The sequence below is a fragment of the Urocitellus parryii genome, chromosome 5 (assembly GCF_045843805.1).
Source record: "Urocitellus parryii isolate mUroPar1 chromosome 5, mUroPar1.hap1, whole genome shotgun sequence".
Lineage (NCBI taxonomy): Eukaryota > Metazoa > Chordata > Mammalia > Rodentia > Sciuridae > Urocitellus > Urocitellus parryii.
In genome coordinates, this window is record NC_135535.1 from 89,495,677 (window position 1) to 89,514,235 (window position 18,559).

The window sequence follows — 18,559 nt, forward strand, 5'->3', positions numbered from 1 at the left end:
ACCACAGGGCATATGTTAAAAACAGAAAAGAAAGAAAACTTCCTCAATAAAATTTAAATGTTTTATTTAATTTTTGTATTTATTAAAAATAAATTAGGTGACCAAGAGGATCATTCTAAGTCTGCTAGATTTTATTCTCTCTGAATAAAATTTCTAAATAAAATTATTGATGTTATTTAAATAACTTCTCTATCAGATAGATGGTCTTTTGATCAATGACATTTCACTTTTTAAGATTGTAGAATTATTCTATTAATATAATATCTGTATCAAGAAAATACCAATGAAATGTAGTTTTTGTTAAAAATATACTCTGAAGAAAGTGGCATTAATATTTTTCAACTTTGAGTTAATCAGAAAAGGAAAGGTAGAACAGGGAAGTTCTTAAAGTGAACTTTTTGAGCATATAGCCATGCTGATGCAGAAGTGTTTGAGACATCAAAAATACTTTTGCAGTATAGTTTTCATTTACACTCCAATGTTGTCTGGAGTGTAAATTTCCACATATGGGAATTCCAGACAACAATGAAAAGCAAGGAAAATTTTTTCAGAAAATGGAGAAATCTCTGTTCAACTCTTGAAATTATGTCAAATCACTTAAAATAGTTTTGCTTTGGAATTTTTAAAATCACTTTATTTGGAAAGTTTTTATTATTGCTTTTCTTTTTTCTTACACTTACTCACGTAAGTTACATTTCCTTTATCTGAAATTTCCTCCATCTTATTAATGCAGATAATTTGAAAAAGCTAGGTTGTGCTGTTTTTGCTTTCGGCTAAAGGTTTAACCTTTCAGATCAAGAACTACTACTGTCAATATAAATATACTGGGATAAAAATGGATTGAAATGAAATATATTCTTCTGAGAGAATAAGAAAGTTAGGTATGATGGCACAGACTTGCAATCCAAGCTACTCACAAGCTTTTGAAGCAGGAGGATTTTAAGTTCAAATATAGCCTGGGCAACATGGAGAGAACCTGTCTCAATAAAAAAGGACCAGAAATGTAGCTCACTGATAGAGCACCTCTGGATTCATTTCTAGTGTCCCTGCACACACCTGACTGAGCAAAAACTGATGGGTAAAATTCTAGGGATCAGAAATTGGGCTCCTATTTGGGTACAAGCAGAATAATCAGACCCTAAGTAACCAAGGCCTGATCATGGAAGTACATTTTTCAAATATTCGGTGTTTGTTAATAGCATGCATAATCTTTTTCAGAAACTCTGATAGGTTTAAAATCTTTACTTTTGCTTATTATAAATTTCTTTTTTTTATTAGGTGTATCAAATCTGAAGAGAAGTCTCTTGGTGTGGGATTACATGCATTTTGCACAAGAATATTTGGTAGGGTGTTATTTTTCCTAGTATGATACATACTAATAAACTATAAATGAAATAATTCTCTCAGAATAACAGTTTAGGAATATCCCTTCTGTTTATAAGGAATTCTTAATTAGTATTGAGAATGAATTATGTAGGAAGATAGAGAATTTCTCCCTTTCATTTCTCCTATCAAAACTTAATTACACCTCTCTTCAATAATACTTGAGAATAAATAGGAAATATTTTGTTAAAATGAAATGTACACATAATTTTTTCCAAAACATTTCAGAAAATATAATCTACTTTTATTCACTGTTTTATTTTATCAATAATTTTGTTGTATTTTATTTATCATGACTTATTTTTTATAATCTAGAAACTATATTATATGTATGTTACTTATACAGTAATAGAACATTTATAAAGTAAAATTTAGAGCATTTGATTTATATTTTTACACAGTATTTGTTAATCATATAGGGGAAATTGAAATATTTGCCAAAAAATAATGTCTCTTAATTCTTAACTTGTTGATGAAGTTTTCTTTTTCTGATAATTATAGCTGGCATTCCAGCACCAATATATTTTGGAGCTTTAGTGGACTCTACCTGTTTACATTGGGGAACTTTGAAATGTGGTAAGCCAGGGGCATGCAGAATATATGATTCAACAAACTTCAGGTAAAGATAATTTACTTTTTAAGTGTACATATTTTTATCATAAATGTTAATTCATTAATTATGCAAATCAATGGACTTCACTGTGACATTTCAATATGTGCATATGTTGTGCTTTAATTTTATCTTCTTTCCCTATTAACCTCTCTTTCCCTCAACCTTCTCTAATAGTCCCCCCACTTTTTTTTTTAAAGTTTCCAAGTATGAAACAAAATAGGCTGTACTTGATTTTGTTTCTAGCAGATTTTACTGAACATGATGACCTACAGTTCCATCTATTTTCCTACAAATGACATGATTTCATTTTCATGGCTGAGTAATATTATATTGTGTATATCTCATATTTTTATCCATTCATCTGTTTATAGACACCTAGCCCAATTCTATAACTTGACTATTTAAATAGGTGAAGACAGGTATGTAAGTCTTTCTTATGTATTCCCAGAAGTGGCATAACTGGATCATATAGTAGTTCTATTTTTAGTTTTTTTAGGAAACTTGTACTGCTGCCATAGTGGTTATACTAGTTTACATTCCCACATTCCCATCAATAGTGTATAAGGGTTCTTTTTTCTCCATATGAATATTAGAAGTTTTTTTTTTCCTGATAGCCATTCTGATTGGGGTGAAGTAGAATCTCAATGTAGGTTTGATGTGCATTTCCACAATGGCTGAGAATATTGAACGTTTTTTTCAACATATTTATTTGGCCATTTGTCTTTCATTTGAGAAGTAACTGTTTGGATTATGTGTTCATTGTTTTTTCTGGTAATGAGGAATGAACCAAAGGCTATACACATGGGAGGCAAAGCCCTCTACTGATGAACTATACCCCTGCCCTTTTGTATTTTGAGTTAGTGCCTAATTTAGGTGCCCAGGTAGGCTTTGAGTTTGAGATTTTCCTGCCTCAGTATCCCAAGAGGATGAGATCATGAACATTTGCCTTTTTTTCTTTTTACTGTTACTTTGTCACTTTGATGTTAGTTTTTAAAGTTCATTATATATTCTGAATATTAATTCTTCTCAGATGAATAGCTAGCAAAGATTTTCTTTTATTCTATATGTTGTCTCTTCACTCTGTTTATTCCTTTGCTATGCAGAAGCTTTTTAACTTAAAATAAATATTTTATTATGTGGCTATGAGAAAGAAGATATAAATTCTTTTAATTGAAATGTAGATAATAAAATCATTACTGTGTTTACATATTGAACAGATAATAAATTTGGCTGCATTTGTCTGAGAAGGTACATTCACCTAGTTTCATTTGCCTCTTCACAAGGATAAGGATTGAGAGCTTTGAGAGCCAAGAGATTTGTGTCTATATTTGTGATAGAAGAAACTCAGGTTGTTAATTACATTAATCTGTTTACTTAATAAACAACTAAAACATCTACCCCTATTTGACATAATTTAACTGGGATGATGGAAGAGAATTTTTTTAAAAGAAATTTTTCTGAAAATTTCTTTATCTGTCCTATCAGAATAGAGCACAGTCCAATTTTCCAAGCTGTTCCTGGGTACACACACTAATTTAGTTACAAGTTAATTTACTGAGTTTAGAGTGAACTGAGGTAGCAGAGTGACTCACGTCATCCCCAAAATATTTATCTATAAATGAACGCTCATTCTGCAAATTCATAGCCCTGGGCTTCACATGGCAAATAAGTCAATACACACAAGTTTCTTCACAATGATTAATTGGACTGCATATAAAAGGACTTGCTGTCAATGGTGTTCTCCAAACAGCTGACCCACTTGACTGTTACTATGGTGATATAGAGAAAATGTATTAGGAAGAAATGTGAATCACCTAATATGTGGTATTTATTTGGATTTTCCTATTCATTCTGGAAAATACCTTCTTTTAAAGACAAAACTTATAAAGAACTACGTTAAAATAGTTTTTGATCTACATTTGAAGAACAAATATGCTTTGTATCTGCTGCATCTTAAAATACTTTTTATTTAAGTAATTTCTTGGCTGCGAAGAATTAAATACATTATAATACATAAAATGTTTTATTTAAGAGTACAAAAGTGATAATTTGTAGCAAAACTCCAATAATATTTAAATATCCACATTTAAAAATTTTTTAAATTCTAATTTGACAGAATGCATTATACTTCATATTGCATATATGGAGTACAATTTTTAAAATATCTAGTTGTATACAAAGTATATTCACACCATTTGTGTCCTCATATATGTACTTATGATAATGATATCCATCTCATTCCATCGTCTTTTCTACTCCATGCCAACCTCTCCCTTCCCCTCCCACCCCTTTCCCCAATCTAGAGTTCATCTCTTCTTCCCATGTTCCTGCTCTCTATCTCACTATGAATCATCTTCCTTATATCAGAGAAAACATTTGGCATTTGGTTTTTTGGGATTGGCTAACTTCACTTAGTATTATATTCTCCAAATTCACCCATTTACCTGCAAATGCCATGATTTTATTCTCTTTTATTGCTGAGTAATATTATTGTGTGTGTATGTATATGTATGTATGTATGTATGTTTGTATCACATTTTTAATCCATTCACCAACTGAAGGCATCTAGTTTGGTTCCACAGTTTAGTCATTGTGAATTGTGCTGTTATAAACACTGATGTGGCTGTGTCTCTATAGTATGCTGTTTTTAAGTCCTTTGGATATAGACTGAGGAGTGGGATAACTAGGTCAAAAGGTGGTTCTATTCCCAGTTTTCCAAGGAATCTCCATACTGCTTTCCAGATTGGCTGCACCATTTTGCAGTTCTACCAGCAATGTATGAGTGCAAAACTCAACTCAGAGTGGATCGAGGACCTAGGAATTAAACCAGAGACCTTGTATATAATAGAAGAAAAAATAGGCCCAAATCTCCATCATGTCAGATTAGGTCTTTACTTCCTTAATAAGACTCCTTTAGTACAAGAATTAAAATCAAGAATTAATAAATGAAATGGATTCAAACTAAAAAGCTTCTTCTCAGCAAAAGAAACAATCAGTGAGGTGAATAGAGAGCCCAAAGCTTAGGAGCACATTTTTACCACTTGCACATCAGATATAGCACTAATCTCTAGGGTATATAAAGAATTCAAAAATCTAAACACTAAAAACACAAATAACCCAATCAATAATTGACCAAGGAACTGAATAGTCACTTCTCAGAAGGTAATATACAATCAATCAACAAATATATGAAAAAATGTACAGCATCTCTAGCAATTAGAGAATTGCAAATCAAAACTACTCTAATATTTCATCTCACTCCAGTCAGAATGGCAGCTATTAAGAATACAAACAACAATAAGTGTTGGCAAGGATGTGGGGAGAAAGGCACACTCATACAATTTCATTTTGTTGAATATGGCTTTTCAGTTTTCCCAGTACCATTTGTTGAAGAGGCTATCTTTTCTCCAATGTATGTTTTTGGTACCATTGTCTAATATAAGATAACCATAATTATGTAGGTTTGTCTCTGTATCCTCTATTCTGTACCATTGGTCTACCAGTCTGTTTTGGTGCCAACACCATATTGTTTTTGTTACTAGTGCTCTGTTATATAGTTTAAGGTCTGGAATAGTGATGCTACCTGCTTCACTCTTCCTGCTAAGGATTGCTTTGGGTATTCTGGGTCTTTTATTTTTCCAGATGAATTTCATGACTGATTTTTCTATTTCTATGGGAAATGTCATTGGGGTTTTGATTGGAATTGCATTAAACATGTATAATGCTTTTGGTAATATGGTCATTTTGACAAAATTAATTCTGCCTATCCAAGAACAAGGGAGATTTTTCCATCTTCTAAGGTCTTCTTTAATTTCTTTCTTTAGCATTCTATAGTTTTCATTGTAAAGGTCTTCCACCTATGTTGTTAGCTTGATTCCCAAGTATTTTTTTTTTTGAGGCTATTGTAAATGGAGTAGTTTTTCTCATTTAACTTTTAGAGGATTTGTCACTGGTATACAGAAATGTCTTTGATTTATGAGTGTTGATTTTGTATCCCAATACTTTGCTGAATTCATTTACTAGTTCTAGAAGTTTTCTTGTGGAATTTTTTTGGGGGTCTTTTAGGTATAGAATCATACTGTCAGCAAATATGCTAATTTGAGTTCTTCTTTTCTGATCCATATCCCTTTAATTTCTTTCACCTGTCTAATTGCTCTGGCCAGTGTTTCAAGAACTATGTTAAATAGAATCGGTGACAGAGGGCATTCCTGTCTTGTTCCAGTTTTTAGAGGGAATGCTTTCAATTTGTCTTCATTTAGTATGCTGTTGGCCTGGGGCTTAGCATAGGTAGCTTTTACAATGTTGAGATATGCTCCAGTTATCCCTAGTGTTTTGAACATGAAGGGGTGCTCTATGTTGTCAAATGTTTTTTCTGCATCTATTGAGATGCTCATTTGGTTCTTATCTTTAAGTCTGTTTAGATGATGAATTACATTTATTGATTCCCATATGTTGAGGCAATCTTGCATCCCTGGGATGAACACCACTTGATTGTGGTGCACTCTCTTTTTGGTATGTTTTTGTATTTGATTTTCCAGAATTTTATTGAGAATTTTTGCATCTATGTTCATTAGCGATATTGGTCTGAAGTTTTCTTTCTTTGATGTGTCTTTGCCTGGTTTTAGAATCAGGGTGATATTGGCCTCAAAGAATGAGTTTGGAAGTGCTCCCCCTTTTTCTATTTTCTGAAATAAATTGAAGAGTATTGGTATTAGTTCTTTAAAGGTCTTGTAGAACTAGGCTGGGTATCCTTCCTGTCCTGGGCTTTTCTTGATTAGTACACTTTTGATGGTGTCTACTATTTTGTCACTTGAAATTGATCTGTTTAAATTGTGTATATCATCCTGATTCAATTAGGCAAATCATATGACTCTAGAAATTTGCCAATGCCTTCAATATTTACTATTTTACTGGAGTACAAGTTTTAAAAATAATTTCTAATTATCTTCTGTATTTCTGTAGTGTCTGTTGTGATATTTCCTTTTTCATCATGGATGTTAGTAATTTGAGTTGTGTCTCTCCTTCTCTTTGTTAGCATGGCTAAGGGTTTGTCAATTTTATTTTTTCAAAGAATCAACTTTTTGTCAATTTTTCAATTATTTCTTTTCTTCCAATTTCATTGATTTTTAGCTTTGATTTTAATTATTTCCTGTCTTCTACTGTTTTTGGTGTTGATTTGTTCTTCTTTTTCTAGAGAAAAATTGGATTTAAAAAAATAAAGAAGGTTATTTCATATTGCTTTAGGGAATGTTAGGTCATTTATTTGTTGACTTTTTCTTCTTTTAAGGAATGAACTCCATGCAATGAACTTTTCTCTTAAAACTACCTTCATAGTGTCCCAGAGATTTTGATACATTGTATCTGTGTTCTCATTAACTTCTAAGAATTTTTTAATCTTCTCCTTGATATCTTTTGCAACCTGTTGTTCATTCAGTAGCATATAATTTAGTCTCCAGGTGTTGGAGTAGGTTCTATTTTTTATTTTATCATTGATTTCTAATTTCATTTCATTATGATCTGATAGAGTGCAAGATAGTATCTCTACTTCTTTGTATTTGCTAAGAGTTGCTTTGTGGCATAATATTTAATCTATTTTAGAGAAGGAGCCATGTGCTGCTGAGAAGAAAGTGTATTCACTTGTTGATGGATGAAATATTTATATATGTCTGTTAAGTTTAAGTTATTGATTGTATTATTGAGTTCTGTAGTTTCTTTGTTCAGCTAATTATGTGCATCCTGAACTCTTTCTCTGTAATTTCTTCTTGGAAGATATATCCAGTGGCGAAACAGGTATGCTAAAATGTTAAAGTCACCCATAATTATTGTGTTGTGGTCTATTTGACTCTTGAACTTGAGAAGCGTTTGTTTGATGAATGTAGATGCTCCATTGTTTGGGGCATATAAATTTATTTTTGTTATGTCTTGGTGATGAATGGCTCCCTTAAGCAATATGAAATAACCTTCTTTATCCCTTTTGATTAACTTTGGCTTGAATTCTACTTGATATGAGGATGGAAACCCCTGTTTCCTTTTGTAGCCCATGTGAGTGATATGATTTTTCCCAACCTTTCACCTTCAGTCTGTGGATGTCTTTTCCTATGAGTCTCTTGGAAGCAGCATTTTTGTTAGGTCTTTGTTTTTTTAAATCCAATTTGCCAGTTTATGTCTTTTGATTGGTAAGTTTAGGCCATTACATTGAGGGTTATTATTTGAGGAATGATTTGTATTCCCAGCCATTTTTGTTTATTTTTGGTATTTAACTTGGATTCTACTTTGACTGGTTTTTCCTTTAGTGTAATACCTCCCTTTGCTAATTTTCATTGTTGTTTTTCAATTCCTCTTCATGGAATATTTTGCTGAGTATGTTCTGTAGTGTAGGGTTTCAAGTTGTATATACTTTTAACTTTTGTTTATCTGGAAGATCTTTATTTCATCATCAAATCTAATGCTTAATTTTGCTGGATATAAGGTTCTTAGTTGGCATTAATTTTCTTTCAGAGGTTGATTTATGTTGTTCCAGGATCTTCTAGCTTTCAGGGTCTGGGTTGAAAAACCTGCACATAATATAATTGTTTTCCCTCTATATGTAATCTGATTCTTTTCTCTCATGGCTTTTAATATTCTCTCCTTATTCTGTATGTTAGGCATTTTTATTATAATATGACTTAGTGTGGATCTGTTGTGACTTTGTACACTTGGCATCTTGTAAGCCTCTTGAATTTTGTTTTCCAATTCATTCTTCATATTTGGAAAATTTTCTGATATCATTTCATTAAATAGATTGCTCATTCCTTTTGTTTGGAACTCTATGCCTTCCTCTATCCCAATAATTCTTAAATTTAGTCTTTTAATGCTATCCCATATTTCTTGAATGTTCTGCTTATTGTTTCTTACCATTTTCACTGGTCTACATTCTTTTCAAAATTATATATTTTTTCTTCATTGTCTGAGGTTCTGTCTTCCAAGTAGTCTAATCAGTTGGTGATGCTTTCAATTGAACTTTTAATTTAGTTTATTATTTCTTCTTTTTAGAACCTCTATCTCCCTATTGAAGTAATCTTTTGCTTCCTGTATTTGTTTACGTACCTCTTTATCAAAGTGATCTTTTGCTGCCTGAACTTGTTCTCTTATATCATCCTTTAATTTTCAGAACATTTTAATTATGTGTATCCTGAACTCCTTCTCTGTTATTTCTTCAGCTGTGCTGGCTATGGATTCTAAGAATGTGGTTTCTTCATTTATTTGGGGCACCTCCTTTCCTTGTCTTTTCATATTGCTTGTGTGTCTTCCCTTCTAGCACTGTGGATCTGAGGCATTACTGTATTTACCCTATAGGCTTATAGTTACCCTGTAGGGTTCCAATATTTCTCCTTTGAGGTGAAGAACAATGTTAACAGATCCCAATATAAACAATGTGCACCCTAAAAACAAATATTCACTATTAAGATGTTTACAGTTTGGTCATAATGTACAGAAATGGTGAATCAATTATTATCAACAATATGTTCAGTAGGTTTGTAAAAGGTTTTACAGTTTCTGATGGTGGACAAAGAACTGGAGAGAGGAGTAGAATGATATACTGAGGAGGTAGGAGGTGAAGATATAGTTATTATATCTTAGGAAGTGTGAAAGAGAAATCTAAAAAGCAAGATTAAAAGCAGGAGAAGAGAGAGGAAGTAATTTTGGGTAGACAAGTAAGTGGGAAGACAGTAGAGTTACATTAAACAAACACACATATATATATTAAGAAAAATTTTTAAAAAGTTCAAATAGTAAAAATTGGTGGAAAGAAAAAAAGAGAAAACAAAAAGAATATACAACACAACTGTAATATACTATTCAGACGTCCCAGTCCTCAAAATCCTATTTCATGCAAAGTACTTGGTTTCACATATGTTGGGTATGTGAGGACCGGAGAATAGAGAGGGAGAAGGAAAAACAAGAATCTAGAAGGAAGAAATAGGGATTTTTTTGGTTGGAGGTCAGTATATTTCCTGCTTCCCTTCTCATCCAATAGGCTGGGTAGGTCGGTTACCTGTTATCTCCGCCCTCAGGATGGTGAAGGTAACCAGGGTGGGAAGGCTGGTCTTGGTTGGAGGGGATCTGGAAGTGGGGTGTAGTTCCTGCAGGTCTCTGATGGGAGACTGCATCTCAAGGATCTCTTTTTGGGCCTACTCATGTGATGTGAGCACCTGGTCTTATCTTCTTATCTCTCCTGAAGACCTCCCAGTTCCTGGTCTCTGTGTTAACCTCTAAACTGTACCACAATCATCCTTTCCCTTTCTACTTCCAAATGAGGACCTTTCTCTCCAGGGCTCTTGAGCATGGCTTTTTGGGTGCACTGCACACCTGCCCTGCTGAGAGCTGTTTTGTTTTGAGCACTCATTGTGCCTGGTTAGTGGCTATTGGGGAGAGGGGGGAGTTAGAAACTGGGTACCTGGCCAGCTGCACTTCCATACTGGGAGTTGCCCCCCCCCCCCCCCCCGTAAAGATGGTGATGAAAGTGACCAAAGATAGAGGTGATTGCTTTTAGCAATGGGCTGTCGAGTTGGTGAGGGGAGCTGGGCGATGGCGTTGGATGATGAGTTGAGAGATGAGCTCTGTGCTCTGTGGTGTGCAACTTGTGGCTGTCGGTTGACTTCAGAGCCTGTGTGAAATTCTCCCTTGAGTGCAGGCAGGCCACGGAGCTTAGTATCTCCGCTGCTGCAGAGTCCCAAGATGAAGGCGACCCGGTAGATGGGAGTCCACAGGGGAGTGGCAGCCAGAGTTTCTGCGCATGGGAAGCTGCCGGGTGTCCTGCATGGGCATCTGATTTTTGCTCGAGTGGGTAGCCGGAAATTATGTGTGAGTGCTGATGCCGATGGTGATCCCACTCAAGTACCCGGTACTCCTATGTGGGCGAGTAGTTGGGAGACCTACTCTGATGCTGCAGAAGCTTTTTAATTTGATGTAATCCCATTTGTCAATACTTGCTTTTATTCCTGAGCTATTAGAGCCCTATTCAGGAAATTGTTACCTGTGTCTACATCTTTAAATGTTTCCTCTATGTTTTTCTCTAGTAGTTTCAAATGTTCAGGACTTATATTAAGGTTTCTGACCCATTTTGAATTGATTTTTGTATGGAGGGATATAGTTGGAATCTTCTACATGTGGATGTCTAGTTTTCTCAGTATTATTGCTAAAGAGGCTGTCTACCCTTCAATGTGTTTTGATGCCAGTTTTGAGAACCACACAGTTATAGATGCATGGGTTTATTTATAGGTCCTCTAGTACATCCCCTTGGTGCACTGGTGTTTTTATTACTGTCTCTCTGTAGTATATTTTGAAATTGATTATTGTGATGTCACCAACATTGCTGTTTTTGCTCAGGATTGTTTTGGCTATTTGAAATCTTTTTTGCTTTCATTTGAATTTTAGGATTATTTTTTCTAGTTCTTCAAAGAATGACCAGCTGCACTTCCAATTTGATATTTTGATGGAGATTGCATTTAATCTGTAGATTTCTTTTACCAGTATGGCAATTTTGGAAATGTTAATTCTCCCAATCTATGAACATGGAGATCTTTTCGTCTTCTTGTGTCTTCTTCCATTTCATTCTTCAGTGTTTGATAATTTTCATTGTAGAGTTCTTTTGCTTCCTTGATTAAATTTATTCCTAGGTATTTTTTAGGCTATTGTTCATGGGGTTGTTTTACTGATTTCTTTCTCAGTGAGTTATTTTATTTATTGCTGTATAGAAAAACTACTAATTTTTGTATGTTAATTTTGTAGCCTGCTACTTTGCTGAATTTGTTTATCAGTTTTAAGTTTTTGGTGGGATCTTTAAGTACCTTCTAAGTATAGAATCATGTCATCTATAAACAGGGGTTATTTGATCTTTTCCTTTTCTATTTATATCTCTGTTATTTCTTTTTCTTGCCTCATTGCTCTGAAAAAAAATTCAAATACTATGTTGAATAGAGGTGGTGAGAGTGGATACATTGTCTCGTTTCTTATTTGGGGAGAAATGCTTTATTTTTCCCCATGCAGAGTGATGTTGGCTATGGCTTTGTAATATGGAGCCATTAGGTTTAGTTGTGATCCTTTTTTACCTAGTTTGTTCAGGACTTATCATGAATGGATTTTGAATTTTCTCAAAGACTTTTTCTGCATCTGTTGAGATGATAGTGTGGTTTTTATCTTTGATTGTATTTAAATGATATATTGCATATAATGACTTATGTGTATTAAATCATCCTTGCATCTCTGGAATGAAACCAATTTTATCATAGTGTATGATCTTTTAAATAGATTGTTGAACTTGATTTCTAAGTATGTTACTGAGGATATTTAAATCTATGTTTATCAAGGATATTTGTCCTGAGTTTTCTTTTTCTGTGTGTTCTTATTGGGATTTGATAGCAGAGTAATACTGGCTTTATAGAATGAGTTGGAAGGGTTCCTTTTATATCCATTTTAAAGAACAGTTTGAGGAGCATTAATGTTGGTTCTTTAAAAATCTGGCAAAATTCAGCAAGAATTCAACCAGTCTTCTGATTTTTTGGTTTTTTTGGAAACATTATTACTAATTCAGTCTCATAGCTTGTTGTTGATATTTTTAGGTTTTTAATATCCTTTTGATTCAATTTGGTAGGTCATATGTACATAGAAATTAGTCAATTTCTATTTTCTATTTTATTGGAATATGTTCTTTCAAAATAGTTTCTCATAATAATCTGTACTTTAGTGGTATCTGTTATAATATTCCTGTTTGTCTCTAATTTTTTTTTTTATTTTGGTCTTCTCTCTCTTTTGATTACTTTGGCTAAGAGTTTGTAGAACTTGTTTACTTATTTATTTATTTTAAAAACCATCATTTTGTTTCATTGATCCTTTGTATTGTTCTATTTTATTTAGTTTATCTCTGATTTTTACTATTTCTTTCCTTCTATTATGTTTGGTTTTGCTTTATTCTTGTTTTCTAGGACTTTAAGGTTGCATTATTAGCTTATTTATTTGAAAAAGATATCACAGTTGTTTGTTTTTTAAGTAGGCACCCATAGCTAAAATTTTTTCTCTTGGTACTATTTTAATTGTATTCCACGTATTCTGATATTTGTGTTTCCATTTTAGTCCAAGTCTAGGAATTTCAGAATTTCCTCAGATTTCTTCAGTGGCTCATTTTTTTTGTTTGGTTTGTTTTTTGTTTAAAAGCCTATTCTTCAATCTCCATGTCCTAGTACAGTTTCTTTTTTTTTTTTTTTAATTGGTTGTTCAAGACATTACAATGCTCTTGACATATCATATTTTTCCTCAGTCTGGCCTGCAGCAAACTAACCGGGGGGGGGGGGGGGTGATGAGGAACTTGTGAAGGTTGATACAGCTGGAGTGGGAGCTGTTTATTGTAGGACAGTAGGGGTATATATACATAATTACACACAGCTTATCTTAATTAACATAAACTAGATACATCAGTCAACCAATAAGGAATCTCCACACTTAATGGCTCGCTGGCGTTACTTCACAAACCACTCCCTCTGGCAAAATGCCAGGTGCCATCTTGACTTGTTTACAGACCCTAACAATATTTCATACATTTGATTCAAATGGGTTATGAACTCCCATTTTTACCATGTGTACAGATTGCAGAATCACATTGGTTACACATCCATGTTTATACATACTGCCATACTAGTGTCTGTTGTATTTTGCTGCCTTTCCTATCCCCTTCCTATCCCCCATCCCCTCTCCTCCCCTCCCATCTTCTTTCTCTACCCCATCTACTGTAATTTATGTCTCTTTATATTAATATGAGGCTTATCCCAGTATTATCTGGAAAGTTGAAGGAAATTATTTTTGTTTTTTGTTTGTTTTTGTGTTTGTTAAGACTTGCCTTATGGTGTAACATGATATACTTTGGAAAATCTTTGCCATAGTGAGGTGAGTTTCTTGTAGAAAAACAAAATTGTTGGATCTTTGTTCTTAATCTAATCAGCCAGCCTGCATCTTTTAATTGGAGAATTAAGACCATTTACATTCAAGATTATTTTAAAAAGGTATGTACTAATTCCTGTCATTTTGTTGTTTTTCTTCTGGTTGTTTTGAATACCATATGTTCATTTCTTTCTTCTATATCCATCTTAAGAGTTTTAATGGTTTATTGAGTTAATAATGTTTATTTCCTAATTCTCATTTGTTTTTCTACTCTTCTAGAGTAGAAAATAATTATTCTAGTGAGATTTATTCTTTTCTGTGCTTTTGTGATTGTTTATCATGCTTTATCTTCTGAGTACAGAATTCCTTTAAGTACATTCTGTAATACTAGTTTAGTGGTCATGAAGTTATTTAGTTAATGCTGATTTTGGAAGATCTTTATATAGTTTTTACTATTTAAATTATTTAAATCATTATTTAAATAATAATTATTATATTATTTAAATTATTATTTATTATTATTATTAAAATTATTCTGAAGAATAATTTTGCTTGATGCAGTAGTCTAGGTTAAAAGTTATTTTCTTTTAGACTTGCTGTATATCATCCCATGTCTTCTTGGCCTTTAAAGTTTCTGTTGAGAAATCTATTATTCTGATGGGTTTGCCTTCATATATGACCTGGAACTTCTCTCTTGCAGCTTTCAATATTCTTTTTTGTTTTGTATTTTGGGCAGTTTAATTATGTTTTATTGTGAAGAGGTTCTTTTCTCATCATGTCTATTTAGGTTTCTAGATGTCTTCTGTTCCCAGGCATCCATATCAATCCCAAGATTTCAGAAATTTTCTATTATTTCACTGAATAAATTGTTTTTGTCTTTAGCTTTTACCTCTGCTCCTTTATCTGTTCATGGGATTGGTACATTTTGGTCTCTTTTTTTGTGGGGGCGGGGGCGGGTACTGGGGAATGCATTCAGGGACATTCAACCACTGAGCCACATCCCCAGCCCTATTTCATATTTTATTTAGAGACAGAGTCTCACTGAGTTGCTCAGTGCCTTGCTGTTGCTGAGTCTGGCTTTGAACTTGAGATCCTTCTGCCTCAGCCTCCCAAGCCACTGGGATTACAGGCATGCATCATCACACCATCTACATTTGGTCTTTTATTCATGACCCATAGGTTTTGTATGTCCTGTTCATTCTTATTTTTTTCCTGATTACTGTCTGAATGTATAATTCATCAGGTTTATCTTCAAGTCTTAATTTTTTTATATCACTTGATCTAGTCTGTTATTGAGGTTTTCAGCTAAATTTTTTATTTGGCTTGTGATGCTTTACATTTTTTAAGATTTATGGGTTTTATTTTGTTTCAGAATCTCTCTCTTTTTAAAATTGCTCTTCATATTCTTCATTTTCTTCCTTAACTCATTAAACTGTTTATTGATATCTTCTTTAAATTTAATGATCATTTTAACATCATTTTAAAAATTCTCTGCCATTTCCTATACTTCAGTATCTTTAGAATCAGTTATTCGAGAGTTATCAGATTTTGGAGAAGTCATGATGTCTCATTTTCTTGTGTTTCATTTATATCTAAGTTAATATTTGCCTATCTATTGGGATTTATGTATCTTCTATTTTTATGGGAAGGTCTTCTTAGAGAATAGCCTTCTGTTAATTATGTGCCCTAGGCTATCAGTTTGTTGTGTACTATTGAATTTTATTACAAATGTATTTAGTAGTATAGTTTTCCCATGGCTTAGCTGATTGTGATTGGTGAGATTGGATACAGTGCATACTATTCGAACTTGAAGGACCTGCTTCCTCTGTAGGTCTTGAAAGAATAGGGGTCCCCCCATAATTTAGGCTGGTGTATTGTAGATAGCATAGTATACTAGGTGCACCTTCTGTGGTAATTCTTCCTGTCTTGTCAACAATGTGGTATCCACAGTAATTGTGTCATTATTCTCTGCCTGTTGCTATGGGATTGAGTTGTCAAAAGTGGGACCTCAGAACCCTTCTTTTACGAATACAGAAGGCTGAGTCATTGTTGGGGGATGGGGGCTTCTGTCTCTTCAGGCCATTTATTTATTTATCCTAATTTAAAGCATTCATTAAGGTTTGAATGAGACTAGGTCATGGTTGGAGTTTCTCTCAACTATGCTCTGAGAGTATCTCAGAGACAAAGCCCCTACCCACATGCTTGGGGTGCCATGTTTGAGTCAGAGCTCCACTCACAAAGAAGAAAAAAAAAACAATAATAATACCCACAATATAAAAACAAACCAAATATCAAAATACAGTAACAATAAATTGAAAACAACTGCAACACCAGTAGTAATAGAAAAGAACGGGACAAATATACTACAGAATAAACTGAAAAGTTAAAATAAAAAGCAAAATTCAAAAAGAAGGAAAATGAGAGAGTATAAGAGAAAGAGAAATCCTATTTAATATAATAAAAATAAGATTAAAAGGTCATGAAAAAACAGCAAAATAATATAATATAGAATAGACAGAGGGGAAAATATGAGTCAAAAATTCTTCCTAGCAGAGATGTGTGTTTGGATTTGAGAACTTATTCCTAGACATGTGCATACTTTCTCCAGAGGCCCTTATCCTGCATGCCTGGTGATGTGGTTGATTCCTGAGCCACAGAAAATCTTTCTTATTAGCTGAGCTTTTTGGCATTATGTGGGCCATGCCAGATGGCTATATATTTAGCCCCATGGATTACAATCTTTGCTCCTAGCAGCATGGAAAATGTCCAAGGCTGGTGCACATCCAGGATGCTTCAGAGTGTGGGGGGGAATAGTCAAACCAGCAAGTTCTACACTGGAGATGGAGCCACAGAAATTGAGCAGTTTGCCACCATTGGTCTCAGCACTCTCAGACCTCATTCCTTCATGACACTACTTATGACCTGATAAAGATCATCTAAAAAAATACCCCAAGAGTGTATATCATGATTAATGATGATTCTATGAAAGTATTCTTATTAAATACCAGAATAAAACTGCTATTACTCTGAGTATTACATTTAAGTTGGAGGTTTTATTAAATGTGAAAAATAATAATGAAAATAAAAAATGGTAGATATGAAGAAAATAAATTTGGAGTTTCTGCATAGAAAATTAAAAAACATAAACACTGGAATTAATGTTGGCAAAATTGCTTATATAAGATTGACATGCAAAACAATTTCTATTTTTAGGGTAATAAAATATCTATAATTATAAACAAAATTAGTTTGAACTAATCACATTGTCTGTGTAAGATTTAATATTAATTAATATTTTTTTAAACAGACACATCTACCTTGGATTGCCAGCAGCACTAAGAGGATTAAGTTTTATTCCTGCCTTTTTGATCCTGATTCTTTTGAGAAAGCGTCATCTACCTGGTGAAAATGACCCTTCAGTAACTGAGCTTGCAGTGACGAAGATTACAGAGAAAGAAAAAGAGTGCAAAGATGTTCAACAAAATTCCAAGGTTTTGAATGATGAAGAAATGAAAACTAAACTATAGTGTCCAATTCTATCAGCCTTCCCAGAGGTGGAAAACACAGTATAAAACTTAATTGTTTAAGAATCATTAGAGGTACTGCAGGTAACTTTTCTTATCTTTAAGAACTTGCTCATGGTGAAAGTGTTCACTATATGTCTGAAGTATCAGAACAGCACTTGAGATGTTTTAGGGGAGACATTTATGACAACCACTAAACAGGATTTTAAAGCCACCTTTACTTTTTATGTTAAAGCAACAATTTCTCTTTTAACTCATTCAAAGAAAGGGTCTGTTTTCTACATCTCCTTTTCCAAATAGTTCTAAAATTTTTCTATTCTAAAAATCTATTTAATGCTATCAAATTTGTATATTGGGGTTATTCAGAGACTGAGATTTTCATCCTTTCACGTGAACTTGAAATATTTTATTCACATTGATTACTTTCATGTGAAGTAAGCCTACAACTTTTTAGTATATTTAGTAATTGTTCTTTGATATTTCTATTCATTCCAGATATGGATTTTCAAAGTAGATTGCTCATTACTGTGTCATCTTTTGTTATCAATTCTCTCCTTTATTACTCACGTCATATATTTGCTCATTTTGTTCAAAATACTGACAAACATAATCAGGTTATTAAAAATTATGTAGTGAAGATGGTTGGAATTTTTTTCAGCAATTTAAATCCAACAACTCAAGTCTTTTTAAAAATAAGTATCTGAATGACAGGATAGAAGGATATTATGAGAAAAATAGCTCTTACAGACCACTTGTAGTACCAGATATTGTCAAAGGACTATTTTCCCAGGTTCAGGAGGCTTTTGTAGATCAATGTTTGTTATTGATTGGATCTTAAGTTAGAACACAAACATTAATTTCCAAAACTTATCTGGGAAAATGATACTTTTGAAAAGTAGCTTCTTTTATGAAACTGAAGTCAATAAAATTCAACATATCCATGAAAAACTAAACCTCTTCATATTATTTTTAATTTATGAATAAAAATAATGAAAAGATTTTAGAGGGCTGGGGTTGTGGCTCAGTGGAAGAGCGCTCGCCTAGCACGTGCAAGGCCCTGGGTTCGATTCTCAGCACCACATAAAAAAAAATAAACAAAATAAAGGTATTGTGTACAACTAAAAAA

At 33.2% G+C, this 18,559-nt stretch overlaps 1 protein-coding gene across 1 annotated transcript in view; it reads left to right on the forward strand.

Moving 5' to 3' along the window:
- The window catches only part of Slco1a2 (solute carrier organic anion transporter family member 1A2), a 56,742-nt gene extending 39,306 nt beyond the window's left edge, over positions 1 to 17,436 (forward strand). The window contains exons 12-14 of the mRNA XM_026391951.2: positions 1,279 to 1,343; positions 1,885 to 2,002; positions 17,217 to 17,436. Of these exons, the coding sequence (XP_026247736.2) occupies positions 1,279 to 1,343; positions 1,885 to 2,002; positions 17,217 to 17,436 (403 nt within the window). The remainder of the gene's footprint in view (positions 1 to 1,278; positions 1,344 to 1,884; positions 2,003 to 17,216) is intronic.
- The last annotated feature ends 1,123 nt before the right edge of the window (positions 17,437 to 18,559 follow it).